Source organism: Caloenas nicobarica, chromosome 1 (assembly GCF_036013445.1).
Source record: "Caloenas nicobarica isolate bCalNic1 chromosome 1, bCalNic1.hap1, whole genome shotgun sequence".
NCBI classification, from domain to species: Eukaryota; Metazoa; Chordata; class Aves; order Columbiformes; family Columbidae; genus Caloenas; species Caloenas nicobarica.
Window position 1 is genome coordinate 33,819,658 of NC_088245.1, and position 20,934 is coordinate 33,840,591.

General features: G+C 35.6%; 1 protein-coding gene across 1 annotated transcript in view; it reads left to right on the top strand.

Annotated features, from left to right (window-relative positions):
* Positions 1 to 20,934, top strand: part of ARID2 (AT-rich interaction domain 2) — a 103,528-nt gene that overhangs the window by 44,892 nt on the left and 37,702 nt on the right. The window contains exons 4-6 of the mRNA XM_065658064.1: positions 11,884 to 12,017; positions 12,844 to 13,062; positions 15,409 to 15,476. Of these exons, the coding sequence (XP_065514136.1) occupies positions 11,884 to 12,017; positions 12,844 to 13,062; positions 15,409 to 15,476 (421 nt within the window). The remainder of the gene's footprint in view (positions 1 to 11,883; positions 12,018 to 12,843; positions 13,063 to 15,408; positions 15,477 to 20,934) is intronic.

Here is a 20,934-nt window from a genome sequence, read left to right on the forward strand (position 1 = left end):
AGTAGGTGTCTCCTCAGTTTTAAATAAGCTTGGAGTATGAGTGGTTTTACTACACATTTTGCAACAGCATTCTCATAGAGTAATTTGTTAGATACAAGTAGGGTTGTTGTTTTGGTGGGGGTTTTTGTTAATTTTTTGTTTGTTTCATTCTAATATTCAAAATTTCTCTTCCTTCTGCCCTTAAAACAATGCGCAGTGATTATCTTCAGTGCCCGAGATGGGTATTTCCCAACAGGAAATCTGATCTTTGGGCTTTATCTGGATTCATCGTGCCCGTTTGTTCTCTCTCTTTTTTCTTTGTATACGTTCTAATGGCTTTACATTACAGTTATACAAGGCAAACAGAAAATGCTTATAAATTCTTCATGATTATTATGTCACTGGTACTTTTAAAATGTGCTCTGGAGGAGAGACACTTCATGTATAGTTCAGCTGTCCCCATGCTGTATCAGAATTAATGTTAAGCCATAGGACATCTGTGTAGCATTCAGCGTTTCTCTGGCCATCTCTATATTAGTGAATTAAGTGTGCCTGAGGCTAATTGACCAAAAATGGCTCATGTCCATACTCTTAGCCCCAAAACAGGGTAGGTATATCCAAATATTGAATTGTTTGGAAGAATGCTAATTGGCATGGACAGAAATTGTTTCAGGCCCTTTTCTAACAATTTAGTGGTACAGGCAGTTCATTTCCATGCATAGGAATGCTCACAGCACTGTTGTTTTTACTGGGATAGGTGTGTAGCCTTTACAAATTTAGACACCTATGTCAGTGTGTTACCTCTTTATCATCATCTCTAATTTTGTACTTAGTGACATTCCTACAATACACTGGGATACTTAAGCTCTATAACTGCATATTGTTATGTGATCAAAAGAGGTCAAATTAGTTGTCATTATTTTAGTTCCAGTCTGGATATGTTTATGTTTACTTAAAACATACAGATACTTTAAAGTTGAATGGTTTATGAAGGCTAGATTGCATTCCTTCTTACAACCTCATTTCTGGTAAGACCTTGAGATAAAGAAGGGACTCACTTCCAAGGCAGCTTTTTCCCCTCCACATAGAACTTAAAAGAATTTATGTTCCTATTGTGCAGAATCCCAGCAGGATCCTCTTAATCAGATTTTTTTATTCCATTCTCACCTTTTTTCATGAATATTTGATCCATCTGCTAAAGTGTTCAAGAATTAATTAATTTTCATGTTTTTGTTTCAATTACCACATAAATAAGGACATGTAAACTAGTACATTTGCTTTGATTATGCGGTCAAAGTGTGGAATACAGATTAGCAGAGAAATTGTAAATAGATTTAATTGCAGGAAAAGACTGATTCATAAGATGAAGGCAGAAAGGCTCAACTGTTAAAATTGCTGATTCTGTGCAGAATCTAATGATGAAATTGCAGATAGTTACATGAAGTGAAAAAATAGCATAGCAATGTATTTTTAATAAAGACTTGTAGATTCAGTAAATTTAAGAGACGGCCTATAGCATTTTAAGACCTATATTTTTATTCTGTGTTTTATGCTTTTATTTAGTAACTGCTGAACAAGGTTGGAAGAAATATTGTGGAAATGTTTTCCTTGGTGGCTGGAGCAATTGCCAAAATCTAGAAAACCTATTTCTAGACTGCTCTTCTAATGAGATTTAAATCTGCAATTACTATTCTACTATCCTTCTAATTACCAGACTTCCTACAGGAACCTTATCGTCCCTTCTTGTCAAAGTAGTGCCAGAATGTAGCAGAGAGCGTGGATTAATAATAGGCTAGGGAAAAAGGACCATTTTCTAATAATTAAGATACTGCTTTGCCTGCGTAGAGTCTTTACTTTGAAGCCTCATTCTAGAAACTGCTGGTGTGTTTTGCATGCAGTGTTTGAATAATATGCATAAGCAACATTTATGTTGGCATAGTTAAATATGCAAATATGAGGTATACATTTTTTAGTGTTTTAAGTCCCAAGAGTATTTTTATTTTTGTCTTTCCACTGCAGTCTGAAAAGTACATAATATTTCTGAACTTCAGAAACATGCAAGATAAGTATTTGCAGTTGAAAAGAAGTTTGCAAGTCTTCGCAGATGAGACAGGTTCCAGTTTAGTAAAGTGTTTTGAGTAAGTTTATACTTTTAGTTGTAATATGAGACCATTCACATATTGTAATATTTTCATAGATGACACCTTTATAGGAGAATTTTTTTCTGCATAGCCAAGACAATGTGAGTGACTGTTACCTTCTATAATATTGTAGATACTCGTGTTATTTATAATGAATGGTTTGACCGAAACTCAAGGAACTGGAAATTCTTGGTAGGGTATATTATTTTCAGGGCATTGTTACTGTGTAAATAATTTTAGTGTAAGGGCTAGCAGGCAGAAAATTTAAGAATTTACTTCTCACATACAAAAAAAAAAGGATAAGTTTTTCTAAAAACACTAATGAAGTCCTTTAAAGTGCGCAAGGGAATGGTTTTTAGTTTTGTTGTGCAAATATCAGCCGTCTCTATTTACATATTTGGTAGTGGAACCGTCAACTAAAGACAACGGGGTATCACCTCCTTAATTGTAGGTATAACAAGGCCAGTTTGCATCCTGAATTTGGGGAAAAAGCTAAGACTGAATTGCCACAGAAATTTTCTCTTTAGTGAGAACAACTCTTCAGTCAATGCACTGACAATGTTGTATTGCTGTAATGTGTTGTTTCTTTCTCCGCCTTTTTTGAGTTAGCTGAAAAAAAAACAAACAACTTTTTCTAATTTAGATTTCATAATAGTTAATTAATAAACATGAGGAATAGTGAGCAAATGAATCTGTACCTGTTTATAACACACGTAGTTAATTAGATATTTGTATATTGCTTATATAGCTCTATGGAGTCAGTAGGTCTTCCCCCCAGTTTAACAACTACTCATGTTCACTGTTCTGAAAGTTACTCAGCTTTTTACACAATATAAATAAATGTGTACGCATGTTATTTGCATTAAAGCGTCTTTAGGTATGTAGTTGCTTGTCTCAGGAAATACTTTTGGAATGCTTGGTTGTTCTGTCTTCAGTGGTCAAAGCCCATAGTATGTTTAATGTACTTTTGCTTGTTTCTAATCTTGTGACTATTAGATTTTTAGCTTTAATATTTGGCAAAATATGAGCCACTATTTTAATGGAAGTCCCCAGCTTTAAAACATGCTCTAAGTTATCACACTGTGTAGGAAGGACAACATCGTGTTATGATTTTTTTAAATAAATATGTATTATTTTATGTATGTATTTATTAAAAATATTTCCTCTTTAAATACACTTGTTAGATAAATATGTCTGTTGCTGTCAAAACACTACACAGTCCTAGGATACGTTTGTGAAAGAATGCACATATACAAATGATTTTTCTTTAAGTATTTACTTTGACACTTAGTGACCTAAATAGTGTTCACGGAACACAGGTTTTTACGTTCTGTGCAGACTCTGTGTTACAAGACACACTGTGTGTAACTAATACTATATAGGAGGCTGTATTTAGTTGAAAGTATTATTATTATAATACATCTTATAGTGTAGAGACATTCACTTGTGTCGCTACCAGTTCGGCACTGGACACAGAAATACTGAAAACTCTTGTAGAGACTTTGATAATTTGGTGACATTTGGGATTTCAGTGGCTGGTGTGAGTGACAGTACATTATTGTGATGTGCTTTGAGAAGCCACACAGTGGTCAGTTACAGTTCCCTCTGCAGGCCTGCTGTGACTCCTGACATGTACCATTATATTCGTGCATCTTTGCCATTCGCAGTCTTGTGTTGAGGCACTGTGGGGAGATCTAGGTGGTGCTGTAGAGTGTTTCTCAAAGGAGAGAAACTTTGGGCTCTTTCTATAATTTGTGAGCATGGTATGGAGATAAGATAGCAAAAAAATCTGGAGGATTCTGATGTTTTGTTTGAAGAGCTAAACCCAGGCTGCTGTGATACTTGACAGACTTGATGAGCTGTCATCCTAGATGGCAACAGAATGACAATAATATTAGCAAGAGGAATACATCTGGGAATTACCCTTGTTGAAAAGTGAATTCCCAGATAGAGAGTGGAGAATTAATACTACTAATAATGATACCACTCAGGTATTCTTGGATGTGAAGCCCATCAGATCTAATGAAACAGCTGCTGAAGCAGTAAGAGGTGATGCTGGTTTTGAGTTGTTTTTGGCAAGCTGTGATGATGCAGTGGAAGAGTTAGTCCTGGAAAATAACCACGGACTGCAGCTGTGGATCACGACTGATTCGGTTTAAATTCAGTTTAAAATAAATGAAAACAAGCCTGTAAGTGAAGGATCTTAATTTCGAAAGAACAGGTGTTAATACATTTTAGTGTTAGTTACAGCATAGTAGACCAGAATTTAGTTGCTTTAACTGTCAAGAAACTGTCAGCTGGGCTCACTGCTTTTGCCATGTGGAGAGTTTTCTGTGCAGTTCTGCCGGATTTGGCCACAGAATTTAAGAAGAGATAAAGGAAAGTTAAAGGAATGTAGAACTAGGAGGGGAACTCGATTTGCTTTCAGTTGCTATTTCAGCTAACAAATCTTCATGGTGAATGAAACTTGCCTTTTAGGACTTCTTTCTCCGTCTCCCCTCCTTCTGTAACAACACAGAGTTCCTCTAAATTTAGAGATGGTCAAAATAGGTTTTCTTCTCCTTTTCTCAGCTATGCAGCGTATTTATCCAGAATCTGTTGGAATTCCTGGTAGTGCAGTTTCTTCAGAGGCTTGTGTTGTCATCCCTGAGCCACCTCAGTCTTTTGAAGTTGCACTCTAGCACATGCACTTTAGTTGGTTGGCATATCTTCTATTTTTTTCCTTCTGAATTGGAGCATTGCTAATATGACAGCATAAAATGATATCTTAAATTCTTTCCTCTTGGTGTTCCCATAGATATTAAGAATGTATCTTTAGTGACTTTAGAATGAATTTTTTTTTCTAATTTAGAAGCATTGCCTCTTTTTCTTGTTGCAAAGTCTAACAGAGTGAAACTTCTAGGGTTGCTGATGCTCATTAATTTTACACTTCTTTTTCTAACAATAAAAAATATGTCTTGCCTTAATAAAGATTCAGAACTTCATGAAGGCGTGTATTTGGTTTTCTCCTGTTTACAAAGGCTTCTGGTACGTTTAGAATTTTTTAACCAAGTTTCAAGCAAACCAGAACTTGGACCATCTATCATGTAGTCTCGCATAACCTGTGTTACAAAATGTTGTTAGCACATTTGAATTCCAGTGTATGCAGTCTTAGTTTACATGTGGATCTGTATAAAGGTTTTAGTCTAAGTTCAATCCGCACAGGGCCTTCCGAGTTTGCTCACAGTTCTCCTAATGTGTGACAGAATGATGTCAGGGTAGGGGCTGGAGTTGGGGAGTCCCTGGTGTGATGTCTGTGGTCAGATGGGGCTGCATGGGAACTGGCTCCGAACAGGCCAGCCCAGGCTGGAGCACACTATTCTGCAGCCAAGGAGTGGAGCACCAGGCCAGGTGTTTGAAAAGCACTCATCTGGCAAGCTGGCTGGGTACAGCGTTACAAGTCATGATTTGTCAGCCTGTCACAATAAGCCAGAGATCAAACAAGTACTGCTGAGGGTCACTCGTGAAGTGTTTCACTGAGTGCTTTGTGTGTGAGATACTCGGTTTCTGAGTTAGACAACACGAAGATGGAAAACACACAAACACTGTTTTGAAGGGTTCAGCTGTGAGCATCGGTTCTGACAGTAATAGGATATAACTGTTGAATTGGAATTCGTGGTGCCCTCGGGGCCAAGGAAAAAGCCCTGAAGAGATTGCTGATGACACTGGCAAAACACTCAGATACTGAATCAATTTTGAGGCAGCTTGTTGGTGTACACTAAAAGTTTGAGCAGAGCCTTGAAGCAGGTGGTTGAGTTTGGCATTTCCAGGAACTAGTTAGCTTAACTCTTGGGACAGGGGTTTTGTGAGTGAACATCTATGAGATGAGTAGATGAGTTAGATGTGACGTGGGACTGCTGCAGCAGCAGCTTTATGTTCTAAGCAGGAGTTTCATTCCAGAGTGTGGCACCAGTGTGCACTAGCAGCAGGAGAGCTGAGCAGAAGCACTTTGGCCCTGCTGAGAAACAGCCTTCTTTGTGATTGAAGTACTGCCTGCTATTAGGATTCATAAATAGATCAGATTTTCAAGTGATTGTAACAGGCATAGATTCATGATATAGGACTCTAATGGATTGTCTGATAAAGATGTTGGCTTTTTAGAAAGGTTCCAGTTCTTGATTTGCACCACAAGTTCGTGAGTTGTCACTTGCAAAGAAGGTAGATGTACAACTGGGTAAACCCTATGTAAGTGCAAGTACCAGTATGCTGCATGTATTAGGGAGGAATGTTATTGGAAGCCCAAGTAGTATTTGGGTTTTTTTAAGTTCAAAATATTACAATAATAGGAACCTTTTAATTTTTTTCCCCTACTGCCTCCAATATTTTTAATTACTTTTATTGTTTTACCTAGGCATGGATCCCTGTTCTGAACATTTTTTAGTTGGCCTAGCATTACTTACCATGGAATTCCTTAGTCTTTCAGATAAGAGCAAGAGTCATGTCGAATTAGGGGCAAAGAGCAACAGTATGGAACGATTCTCACTCAGGGTGACACAAACTGGAATATGGAGTAGTGTGAAATCCTTACTACATTAAGGGATTTGTCTCATTATTGTCTAGGGTGTTGTTGTTGATAGGATTGCAAATAGGGAGAGGGAATGCAAGAGAATGAGCAGGAAAAGCATGTCTGTCTTGCTTCATAATGGAAGGTGTTCAAGCTAACAGAGCTGGTGCAAGTTTGTGTTGGCAGTCCCCTGCTAATAATGCCACCAAAAAGACAGTTCCAAGAAAGATCAGGTGGAAAGCTCTGATAGGAATGGTATCTGCTTGTCCTTCAGCTGAATACAAAGATAAAGAATTGTGCAATCTGTTCTAGGTGAACCTGCTTTAGCAGGGGGATTGGACTAGATGATCTCAAGAGGTCTCTTCTAACTCCAGCCATTCTGTGTTATTCTGTGTAGTTGGACTGTGATGGTTGATGCTATCTTGACTATTTTGCCAGGCACTGGCTTAATATATATTTGGCAAATCTATCGCGTCCTGGTATAGGGAGTCAAAATATCCAAATAAGCCACATGTTTTATACCAATACATAAAATAGGTTGACAAATGCTAAGGGAGTATGTGGTGTACTCTAAACTTTCAATTGGAGATCATTGTAATGTAAAAGTCTAGATACTTTTTTATTAAAATTCTTCACTTTTGCAAGAAGCAGTTTCAAAAAGTACCTAAGATGTCCTCCAAACCCTGGCTTGAGAGCTTATGGTACACTATAAGCCCATTCAGGGCTACTGTTGAGAGTAAATTGTGCATGCCACTAGCTGTACCTCATGTAGACTTCCTTTTATTAGTATTTTTTCCCCAAATATCTGAAAACAAGCCTGAAATTTATTTGACCGAATAAAAACCTATTTTGTTATTTAAATAAGTATTTTAAATGGACAAAAATATTAGCCATCTTCACAGAACTTGTTTTCTCACAGACCTGAATGAAACAAAATGAATTATTGAAGTTCTGTCACAGGAACAGAATGTGTAATATGTGAATTTGATTTTCAAAGGGATATTATCTTTTGATTTCCAGCTCAAGGGATCCTTAAAGGAACCAAGTTTTCAGAAAGCATTGAGATCACCTGCCCTTCAAAAAGTAGCCAGCCTTTGCATGTCTCTGGTTGCCCATGTATTTTCCCATATTTCAGTACTTTGCATATCCTGTAGTTCTAGCTATTCATCAGATGTGTGTGTACATGTTTTGTTGGGGTTTTTTTTGTGGGGTTTTGGTGGCCGTGGTGTGTCGTGGGGGTTTTTTCTTGTTGGGTTTTTTTATTTGGTTTTTTTGGGTTTGTTCATTGGTGGGTTTTTGGGTTGTTTGTTTGTTTGTTTCTTTTTTAAAGCAAGCCTCTCACAATAAAGCTGCAAGGAGGGAATGGCTGTAAATTGCCATTGGGTTTCATTGCATTTCAGTGTCTTGGATGTTTTGGATCACGTGTGCCCTGGGCTGACACCAGCTCAAGGTGCCGTGCTAACAGTGTGGAGCACCTTTCACTGCATGTACAGAAGGTGGTTTTCTTCATTACTCCATTCTCACCACAGCTTCAACATGGTATTTAAATTTTTCCTCAGGTGTCTTTGAAACCTTTATGTCCTGTATAAATTGCTTGTTTCACTAGTAGTTTTGTTCTGGTCCTTCATTTAGTTAGTTGCTGTAGTTATTTTTTGTATGTTATTTGCTGTATCTTTTTCTTTCTCTCTGCTGTATCTTTCTCTCTAGTTGTTCAGTTGGTGTTGAAATTAGAAGAGAAGGTTGGATGATTGAGACCTGTATTTTTTCATGTATGCTGCCTGTGACTTTGCTAAATTAAGGAAGCTTTCTGAATTCCTTAAAGCCTTTTTCTGTGATCAAAGTATACATTTCCAGTCTATAGGTACAGATCTAAGTTGTTTTGAAACATGAGATTAGCCCTTTGTAACTATCTGTTTATAATTTATTTTTTATATTTATTAATATAAATTATATATAATATATATTATTATATATAATATATATTCATATCCTATGAAATATTTAATGAGATATTATTTATATATAATAATATAAATTATAAATATAAATATATTTATATTTATAATCTATTTTTTCAGTAATAGAAAAAAATCGCTCTATTATTCTTAAGTTTGTTGTCATCTTTAGAGCAAGACTTGTCTTTATGGTAACTATTCTGCTGTTTGCACAGTCGCTGTATGCCAGACTGGTAAGATTAGAATTTAAGACGAGTAAAGCTCATTTACAAGCTAATTTACAAAGCTCCTTCTCTACACTAAAATTCCAGGTCATGCGTTCTCTCTGCAGGAAACAAAAGGAGGGTTTAGAGGATTGAGGTCTGTACAGCTGTCTGCAAACAGTCAATACTTCCATAGCATAAAGGAATCATACTAAAGCAGTCTATTGCAGTCTGGTTATTTTGGTTGAAATTCAGTAATAAAGCATTGTTAAACTCGATGGATCCAGAAATAGTGAAACTTTGTCCCTCTAAACGAGCAGTATCTTAAAAGGAATGAGTGTATGTGTTAGAGGTGGGGAAAGTCTTTCTGTTTGTCATGTGGGGGTTTTTTTTGGCCTTTGTAACTGATGCTTTAGGGTTGTTAGGGGCTTTTCTATTATGTTTTGGGTTTGTGTAGGTGTTTTGGTTTTGTTTTTTTTCTCCATTGGCAAACTTGATTACTTTGGGGTGAGATAGGAAAGAGGGAGTGTTATTTGAAGGAGTGGAGTAAATGGAATAACAACAGAGAGCACCGAGAACTTAAGAAAGTGAAGTTGTAGCTTGCTTTGGCATAGCGAAAAATTAGATCATCACTTCAGGTTTATTTGAATCCTGGTTTCCTATGAAATATTTAATGAGACGTTTGTGAGACCTTTCTGAGAGTCCTCAACACTGAAAAATATACAACCCTTCTAGTTTGCAAAGGTCTTTTAATTTATACATACAATTTTACTGCACCCCTGAAATTTCTTAATCAAACCAAGTGGGGAAACAAGGTAATTGTTTTGTTTTGAGAGGGAAGAAGGAAATTAGATTTTGAAATTTCAGAGTTTCTGTGTTTGGCATAACTGTTTTAACACATTTTAATAAAGTAGGTATTAACAGAGGAGCACATCTAGGATATTCATATTGTTCAGCTCTGTTGGGACATGGCTTTAATAAAAAGCATGAGGTTTATTATTTGTATTTTAAAGTATGGAACAACATGGATTGTTTTATGATATACAAGGCGTTTTTTAAAAAATGCTTAAATAGCTATTCATTCTTGGTAGAAAGAAAAGGATGGTAGTAGATTTGCAGAATGTATTGCGAGTACCATATGCGTTTCTGTGTAGGGATTTTTACTTAACCTTATTCAATATCCTTATGAAATCTTATATTCAATAAAGAAAGTGTCTTATGCTAAGCTTGGGCTCTGACTCAGACCAACAAATATGAGGAAATTAGCTCTAGCCACAGCACTTCTGAAGTCCCATTAGACACGCGAAGGCAGCGCAGCTTCTGCCAGTGTAGAAATGGCACATGCGCATCATTTTCTTGCCACCCGCATCTGTGTCCACCTGCTGCTTCCCCTGCATCAGCTCCAGTGTTTGTCTGACCCCTGTTCGGTTTGAAAAATCGGTGGAAAGCTAACTTGAAATCCTCTCCGTTTGCTGGGTGAGCCCTCTGAAGAGGGAGAGACCGGGTGGTCAGAAGGAGGGAATGTCACGCTGTCTCTGAGCTACTCCTTTAGGTCTTGATCATAAACACACAGTTATGTAGGCTCTGTTTAAATTGATTGGACTTCTTCATAGATTTGATTAATCTGATTCAGGACTTTGTGAAGGCGCTGTCTTTTCCGTGACATGTCTGTTCCTCAATTTCAACAGCTTTTGATGATCTCATAGATGAGCAAAAAGCAAAGCATATGTTTATGCATGTGTAGGAGAGATGAGTTCTAGATTTTCACATTTCGTTTTCACTTGGTATCAGAAGTTACACTAGTCTTATGAAATCATCTTTTCAACATTGGTTGCCTCAACTACAAACTTATTTGTTCAAACCATGATGACAGCAATGATGACACATTCAGTGGTTTACTGAACTGTTTGAAAGACAACAAAAAAATGATGGTAGCAGATAGACCAGACTTTTGCAGTGAGCAACATTTAACTGAAAGTATTTTAATTGTTCCCATGCTTCAGTATGGACCAGGGTAAATTGCAAATATTGTGGTCCTACGTACTATTAGACTTGCACATATTTCAGGGTCCTGGCCAACTGTGTTCTTTCTCGGGATTTTAGAAGCCACTATTAAGTTTATCTTAAAATACCAATCACTAATGCACACAGGTGGGAATTTAACCTGTCAGAATACATAGTTCATAGTCACTACAATATTTTGGGGGTTCAGAATGGGGAGGAGATGCTGGTCAGTGAAAGTTTGTAAATTTAGGCAGCTTCGTGATCTTGACATAATTTCATTAAGGGTTTTGCAACTGCCTATCAGTGTGAAGTTAAGGCTGCGGTGGGCCTTTTAAGTTGACTTTTTATATTGAAGTGTAGGAAATTCTAAAAGTTACAGTTTTTAATGCTAAAATAACCATTAATTGAGATAATTAACTTACTAAGCTGATTGTTTACTTTTGGTGTATATAACTTCTGCACTTGCAGTCAATTCAGTGTACAGTATATTGGCATTTCTTTTTCTTAGGGAATTCAAAGGGATTTCTAGTAGCCATTAGTTGCAGCCATGGCTTGGAACTTCTGATCCTGAATTGTTGACGTCTGTATCCCTGAATTCTCTTACTGTCATGTGATTGGTAGAATTTGGTATACTGTTTCTCTTTAGGACAGGCGAGAAGAAATAAGTATTTTTCTGGACTTGATCTCAGTCTGTGCATTGGTAACCTGCACAGAGTAATTTTTATGAAGCTTCCATGTGCAGAGTTGTGTTGGGTAACAAAAGCAAAAGCTAATTTGGGAAAAATGGACTTAGTCACAAGAGGGCTTAATGGACTGCAACTTAGCTAGGGGTTGTTGTTGAGAAATGTGAAGAAATTTAATATCTAAATCCATAATTCCACATATCTGCATTTTCTGTATTACCTATTGCCAGTCTGAGTCATGTTTTATGTTTTATACCGCTTTGACTATTGTTTCCGGTAAATCTCCATGTTTATACAGTTTGTTTCCTTTGGCAGCTGAACTCTTGGGTGGTGAAGGATTTAGTTGTTAATTTTTATTATTATTATTTATTCCAGTTATCTAGAAAAATATGAAAAAGTCCATCATTTTGGGGAGGAGGATGATGAGGTACAACCAGGCAATCCAAAGCCACAACTTCCTATCGGTGCAATTCCAACTTCCTATAACTACCAGCAACACAGTGTGTCAGGTAAATTTTTGAGAAAAAAAGTGCTATTTTTCCATACACACACAGACGCATGTATATATATATGGACAGGGTACAGAGATAGTGTGTAGTTAAATTTACAATATTATTAAAAGCATCAAATCTGTAGGTCACTCATATTGTTATTTTAAAGCACTCAACGTTTCCACTGTGAACCAAAGCAGAATAGATATCAGTATCCATAAAGTGTTTCTTTTTCTAATTAGCAGGACTGAGTAGTTACTTGTCTTGAAAAAAACATACCTTGAATATTTGCAGATTGTGTTTCTGTCACATCAGTCATTTATCTGCAGAGCCACATAACTGACATATGATTAATTAATCTTTGAAATCTGAGGAATAAAGCATATGTGTGAGGAGCCAGAATCAAAACAATTGTAATTTAGAGACCAATGTATCATTCTTTAACCAATAAACAAATCAGAAGCTGGTGGACTCTGTGGAATGGATGTGTAATTCGTTGCGTAGAAAGTGACTCCAAATTGTATCACAATTCTATTCTATTTTAGTTAAAGTTTGCGTTTTCAAAGCTTTTTTAGGGGAGAGCATATTGTGTTCTGGAGATTATGAAGGAATTAATATCTAACTAGACAGGTACACAGCTAAGTAGAATGTGTTCAGCATTTTAGCCAAAGGCAAATGGAAAAAATAAATTGAATACTGTAAAATCTTGTTAAAACCCACAGTAACTTTATTAATAAGCTTAAAAAAATACTTATCATTCATAATAGTGTTGCTTAATCTTTCGTCTGAATATTAATTAATTTAGATGTGAAAAAGCTGTTTTAACTTTTTTTTTCTTATTTAGATTACCTTCGGCAAAGCTATGGGCTGTCTATGGACTTTAACTCACCAAATGACTATAATAAATTGGTGCTTTCACTGTTATCTGGACTCCCAAATGAAGTAGACTTTGCAATCAATGTATGTACACTTCTTTCAAATGAAAGCAAGCATGTTATGCAGCTTGAAAAGGACCCTAAAATCATCACTTTACTCCTCGCAAATGCTGGTGTGTTTGATGACAGTAAGTATATAACAACCTCTTTGCAACAGAAAGAGTCAATACCTGTTGTAGTATCTTTTACAACCCTTGATAATTAAACTTTATAATTTATTGCACTGTAATATATCTAGTTTTGAAAGAAGAGTATGTTCCATCAAAAGACTTCAGTATGTGAAATAAGTTCTTCTGACTTGTTCAGTGTAACCTCCATGCCATGTTGTTCCTTGTTAATTGCTTGTTCGTCTTTATGTCAAGGAGAGAGGGGGGAAAAATAAGTTAACCCAAACCATCCTAAAATCATAACAGCATAGCTCCTGTCTCATGGTAGTGAGGAGGAAGTATTTACTAGCTTTATGTACTGATATTTTTTTTATACTGAATTTCAAAAGTTACCGCCATAAGAAATTGCTCAAATGAGCTTTTTCAGCTAAGTATATTTAAGTTTGCTAATACAGATGATCATATCTGTTCGAGTGTAAATCTACTTTGCATGTGTAAGCACAAACATAGGATGGTATGTCAGAGATTCTGTGTTAAATTTTGGGGAAGAGCCAGTTAGACACTGTATACTCCGTGCTGGGTTTTTTTACCCATTAGCATTTTTATGTAGCTTCCCCCTCATCCCCCAATATTGCGTTACTGTTCTCCAGCTTCTCTTAGTTTTTGATTTGTACCCATGCCCTTCAGATATGTTTAGATCTCAGTCATTTAGTGTCTGCATCTGGCTCAGTCACAAGAACTTTCAAAGAGAAATATTTGAAATGAAGCTAAAGTGAAACTTAGTCCTGTGTGTTTGTGATTCCAAGGACGCTTACTCTCTAGATTTTTGAGATTGCCATCATTCCCCTCTTATTTTGACAGAACTCCTGTAGACTTAGGAGTTTATAAATAATTTAATCAAGTTTTGTATTGCTGGTTCATGATTTTTTTTTTTTGAATGTTGTAGACAGTGTTTTCTCAGGTTCTTAACTTGGAGCGCAGGCTTGTTCCATAGCTGGTCTACATTAGTATTTATCATACTGAAAAATACTTGCAGCAAAACCAAGCACGTCATGGGCTTGCTCTTTTCATTCCCTGGGGAAAACCTCTTTATCCTACCTGATTACATCTTCTGGATGAATCCAGCGCGTGTCCTAGCAGCATTAGGAGGACTAATTGGGACACATTGGGGAAAAGAAAGAGGCAATGTGTTTACTTATTTTTGAAGCATGAAGCTTCGATTTGAAATACTTACTTGCTTTTATATTGTAAATAATGAAGGTAAATCTGTCAAGTTTGGTGATTAAATGAAATCTGTAATTAGTAAATTCAAGTAGTATGAAAATACTGTCATGATAATTTCAGATGTAAGTAAATGATAGCTGATCAACATTATTTAATGTGGGTTTTAGATTTGACTTTTCTGTAATTAAGTTTTTATAATTGTTAGTATTCATAATGCACTGTTTTGAGGTAACAAGAAAAATATGTCCCCAACTTCTTTTTCTCCCCCATGAAGTTTGAGATGACAATTTTATTGCATGTGATGGGGCAGCCCAAGGGGTTTGAGGGTATATAGTATCTTCAGATGGGAGTGCTGCATAAACCTTGGTTTGGATTCTATGAGTTGAAAGCTGACGTGGTGTTGGTATTGAGGTTTGTCACATTTTGTTCAAAACAATAACACAATATGAAGCAAAACTTTAAGAGTAACTTAAATCTATCATTAGTTCATTACAGAACTATTGCCTGACAGAGTTTCATTTTGGATTGACTAAGTCTTTGAGTCAGACTGGCTGAGTCTTCGCTGCTTTCAAGGCGTTATGACTAGAAAATTTGTGGCAGTGGCTCCACCAAACACCCAAGAAGAACATCCATCATGCTTCTTGGTTAAATATTGACTTCCAATTCCTGGTTAAATATAGACTTTCAGTTGAGTGCTCTCAAAATCTCACTGCTACTACTATGTTTTTTAGAAAACATTAGTGGGAATTTGCTTAGTGACTAAAGAAGTGTTTACAGCTTACTCTGTGCACATGGAAAACAGTTGTTGATGTGAGGTTGAAAACTGAGCAGTCATCTCAACTTCCAGAAAAGAGCTATGGAAAAGTTTGCCATGTGTTTTTTAAAGGGTTCACCAGCTAGTCCACTCTTTATGGACTACTTATTCTCAATTTAAACTGTAAAACTGCAGTAACAGTTAGTTAAATGACTATAGAAATTCCATTTGGTTTGTGCAATTTTGTACAGAACTTTTTTTTAATGAAAAGGAAACTCTGGAAGAGCCTGTGGTGGTGTTGAATCTTTGTTTAGATTATGGATTAGTAAAAAATCAAACAGAAGTGTTCTTTATTTAATTTTACTAAATTCTGCCTTTTATGCTTAAAGCTTTAGGATCATTTTCTGCTGTATTTGGAGAAGAATGGAAAGAGAAAACTGATAGAGATTTTGTTAAGGTAATTTTAAAATTGTTAAAATAATTTTGAAGTGCATATGACAGGTATTAAATCCTTTAAAAAGAGAAGGTTATAAGATACGCTATCATATGTCTTTTGAATTACTCTCAACTTTATTCCTTTGATTTCAATATAATAGGACACTAAATCACAGTTGTCTTGAAATGTTTGGATAAGCAGGAAGAAGTGTGCTAAGAAAAAATAGGTGTAGGCAAATGAATCAAGCGGTTCCATGTTTGTTTTTATAAAAAAGCTAATACGTACGATGAAGAGGAAAAATGGCCAACATATTTAGCAAGAGAAAATAATGCTGTTTTTTTAAAAAACTGGCATGATCAGTAAAGAAACATTCTAGATTATGAAAATTAAGTCCATAACATAAAAAACAAAGGACAAATTTAAATATATTAGCAATGTTGCAAGGCTTTTTCAGTTAGCTATTTTTGCACAAGGCTTTTTTATCTTTCCACTAGAGGGCATGGTCTGCTGTACGAGTAATGAAATGAGGTAAAAATATAACTAAAGTTTCTTTGTATAAATGCTTCCTATTTATTCCAGGTGAGCATTTTGAGGTGTATGAGAACGTGAAATATATTACAGCTGAAAGAGGTTTGACACTTCAGTATATTTCCTGTGATACACAATTTCCTTAAATTGAATTTCAGGTGATGATGTATGTGTCTAAAATAGAAGACAGCTATATTAAAATATATTTTGATAACATATGTTTTTGATTAAGTAAAAATGTGAAGAGATGAGGTGCTGAGTTCCTTATGAACTCATATCCAAGTTTTTGCTCAGTTTCTTAGTTGTGTCATATACTGAAATGTCTTACCAGTAATATATAAAAATATTTGTTAGGAGCTTTTTCCATTTGTCTTTTGTTTTATTGTTATGTAACTCAAGTTTGGGACAAGGTGGACCATAGTAGTGTTAGTTAAATGACAAGTATTGCTGAAATATCGGTGAATAGATCCCCTAACCAAAATTTCCTGGGTAAAGAACAAAAAAGGTAAGCTCTCATATTTGTTAGCATATGACCTTGAAAACATGGTTCAAATGTGCTGAAAGTGAGTGTAAAGAATAATGCTTTGTAATCTTTGTTTCCTTTTTCTGTTGAAAAATATGTCCAGAAGTACTGTAGGTTGTGTGGAGGTTGTTTGTTTGTTTGTGGGGGTTTTTGTGTGTTTTGTTTTGGTTTTTTTTTTAAGCACTTAGCACTTCTGTGTTGACTTCACCCTAAACTGTCACAGACTGTTGCTGTTCTAGAGCAGCAACACCACCATGTCTAGATCTGTAAAAACTTAAAATGACACAGAATTCTAATTTATTATATGTTCATTAATTATATAAACTTTAGTAATTGTGATAGATAAGGACAGATGGTTCTGATAAATGTTTTTAACGAAGTGTTAAGAAGAACCACTGTAACTGCAATGAGGTTTATTAATAAAAAACTTGGATGTTCTCCAAGATCTATTTTTGCACATTACAACATGTATAGTACCACTCTGTAGTAAAATACTGCTGAAAGCAAGTCAGAAACTAACACCACATCTAAAAATATCTCTAATGCCAAGAACCCAGATTTTTCAGAATATCTTACTTCAAGCATTTGTTTTACCCTACTACTGGAAGTAATTTGTTTTGTATTGCAGCTGTGGCTGTGTCAAAACAAAAATCAGGGGAAGCATTATGAGAGCTTCTGACATAGGAGAGATATTTGGTTGGCAGAGTAGAGATTGTGTATTTTTTTAAAATTTGCTTTTATAGCTGTTAGATTAATAGAATGGCTATTGAACGTGCCCCTCCTTTCAATGTTGAATTTATATGTTTTTTAAATTTGTTGACAGTTTTTTGTGTCTTGATATTTTAAGGTTATTGTTCCAGTTTTGTTTCTCTGCTATAATGACAACAGATAAGAAAATTGTGTAAAGATGAAAATGGAAGAGAGTTCTCAAATGGGATAGGAAAAATGCAGAATTATGAATTAAAGTATAGTGATTGCATGAACACAGAAATGGTAGAGATTCACAGAAAGCAGAGTGGGGAAAGCAATTTCTTAAACACATGAATTCTAAACTGATAGGAATTGAATTTATAGAAATCATGCTGAGTTTGTAAATGTTACCCTTTTTCTTGTGTTGGAGTTGGGGGAGTGAAGTGAGACTGAGAAATATTAGAAATATTGAAGCTGTTCTAAAAATGATTCTCAAGGTTAAATTTGGGATTCATAGACATAAACTTGGGTTCTTGGCAACTGAATGTCAGTTTAATTGTTGGTATGTCAGCTTTATGCAAAAAAACCCAAACCAAAACAAAAACAAACTCCTAGTCTTTGTTGGGTGAAAATAGTTTTTCAAATCTAGTGAAACAAATAAAAATGCTCTATGAGATATGTTCAAAGTATTTGACATTTCATCTATATAGCTACTCTTACTAACTTTTTTCCAAGCTCCTCCTCCTGCTTATTGAAGTCTATGGACATAAACTTGGATTTTATAGAGGCATTTTGTTTCTGTATTTCAGTGTCTTTATACAGACATTGGGTGTAATTTTAGAATTATGTATTTATGCTAAAATGCTTTGTGGAAGTTTTTAATGTTTGCTTAAAATAAGCTTTTAAAAATTTTTAGTCTCTTAATCATATTAGTATTTTAAAATTCATATTGAATAAAGAAAAATGGCCATATGTTTTTCTTCATTATTTTAATCTCCATTCTACTACACCTTTGCATATTAGTAGTATTGCGTCTCCCACCCTTAAATATGTGCTCGGTAACTGTTGGCTGATCGGCATACACTCAGCTCTTGAGTTCTGTATTAAATAATCATAAAGAATTTTGCAGTTGTTTCAGCACCAATACTTTCATTTCTACATTCTGTTGTTCTCTAATTTTGACTTAAAATACTTCAGATATGCAGTATCATGATTTTTTTCAGAACAGTCTGTGTGCCAATGCCATACTAACAAAGGAGCCTGTCTATTTAGTTGTGTCCTCCAGCATCACTACTGTTGCAGTTGAAGGTGAAGATGAAAACCAACATGATTCTTCATACTAAACTTTGAGGGAACCAATCACCTTCTTTTTTTTTGCCAATCCTTATTACATTACAAATTTTCCAAACATAGTTTTTTATAATTTCCATTATCTTATCTGCACTGCTACATTCTCTCACTTTCTACGCTGCTTCTCTCTAAACTGAATCAAATGTCTTTTACTAGTCAGTGAATCTATTCCATTAACTGTCAGAATTTGAATATAATTTTAGCTGAACGTGCTGTTATCCCTTATTACTATGTTTATTTGTTGCTTTCTCCCCTCTTGATTTTTCTTGGTGTTGTCAATAAGCTTAAATCTTTAGTTAGCAGGAATGACTGCATGTCCTTACTTAAGGGTTGTAACAACTGACATTTAGCCAGTCATCCTGTTAACGTCTTCTTGTTTTGTTTTGACATCCCTATCCCCCAAGCTCTGATGACACTCATCCTGCTCAGGACTTTTCTCATCTACTCCTGGTTTCTCATTTTAACTGTTTCATTTCTCTTTGAATTTCCTCATGTTAGCAAGGTTCACTTCCAAGTATAGTTTGTCTTTCAAGAGTGACCTGTTTACGTAGCATGCTTATAATCAGATAGATTTAGCTGTTTTTCCAGGTATTTCTTCCATGTCTCCAGCAGCTGCCCATTATCTGATGTAATATGGAAATAATCGCATTACTTTTCTTCATGCACCATTGATTTCTGTTTACTTCAATTTAAGCATTTGGATTTCATATTCTTGGACTTCTTGAGGCCTCTTCTAGCTGTAGAGTTCCAAAATCCATGCTTATGCAGTTTTTGTGCTTTCTTTTTGTGCTTTTTGTGCTTTGCACAATGCTTTACTTCTCTGGTTTCCTTTTGTCTGGGTGCGTGTTCTTATTTTGTTGTCCAACTCTTTCTTCTTTGTATAAGTTCAATAATAATTTTCTTTACATTTATTCTTGGAATCTTTCTCAGATCGTATGTAGAGTGAGATCCTTATACATTTAAATGCCTGGCATAGTTTTCAGACGTCACCTTTGTCTCTCACAGTGATCTGTCAGGCTAACTTGACTCCAGTTGCTCTCATATTTTTCTTGGACAATAAGTAGTCATGACCATTGCTACATTACATGATTTGTGGTCTCAAAATGGACAGTAATTTGGTTAATCTGATTTCCAGTGAATTCTGTGTAATGCTGTGCATCTTTTTCAAAAGGAACTTGGCTATTGACAAGAATCAGATTGTGTATGTGAATCAAGTTCTTTACCTTTGTCTATTATCTCTTAGCATCTGGATGTTGTGTAGTCGAGCATTGTCTCTTTGCTTCCAAGTTTTACCTTTGTATCCCTATTACCAGTGTGTTATCATGATCTAAAATATATATATATGGGAATAACTATTGATAAAGAGCTTTGCTTTCTCATCCTTTCTTGTTCATTTCTGTTGATATGTAGTAGCAGATTGCAGCTATCTATAGTTTATAGCAGGGAATAAGTAACTGCTTGTGATGCTAAATTGACTTTTTTCTTGCCTCTCTGATGTAAGTGTGTTTTTCAGAGAAATGCCAAGAAACCTTGACTTAATTCATCTGTTTCCACTTTTGCCTTTCCTTTGGGCAAACAAAAATTTTGTTGTGTTTTGCCTTGTTCTCTTGTAACAGATAGGTCATGAGCAGTGTCTATAGGATATTTAATTCTATTTTCCACCTCTTCATTCTCTGCCTACCCCCATCCTTTGCAGGTATCTTTCCTGCTTAGGCAGGAAACAAACGTTGAGTGGACTGAGAGCGATCAAACCAGTCTGCTTAAATGCAAAAAAGAAGGTGATTCAGGCCAACTCTTTCCTTGTCAAGAAAAGGAATAGAAGCTGCAGAGTCATTCTGAACTTAAGACCTCTAAACAGCTTTATTCAGGCGGACAAGCCGGTGATCATTGTAGGTAATCTTAATGCTTTGGAAGGAGAACTAGGAGAGGCTTTTTGATCATTTACTGGCAGGACACACGATTCCAATGTGAATATTTATCTGAGACATGGAAGCTTCTGTATTTCGCTGGAGTCACGGTGGATAACTTTCAGAACAAGGTGGTGTGTTTTGGTTTTTTATGGGTTTTTTGTTTGGTTTGGTTTGATTTTTTTGTTGTTGTGTTTTGTGGGGTGTTTTTCCTTTTTTGTATGTGTGGGTTTTTGTTGTTGTTTTTGTTTGTTTGTGATTTTGTATTGTTTCATTTTATTTTGTTGTGTGGTGTTTTTTTTTTTTTAATTTATTTTTTATTGATGGTTTTTCCCTACTATGTTGTAAGGGGTTTTGTTATTAATGAGCCTCGTCATTCCAGTTAAGGAATGGAAAGTACAGTTTACCTTCTTTTTTTTTTTTTCTTTGATTCTTTCTTTCTGGAGAGGTCTTAAGTGTCGTGGAATCTGCTTTGGTTTTC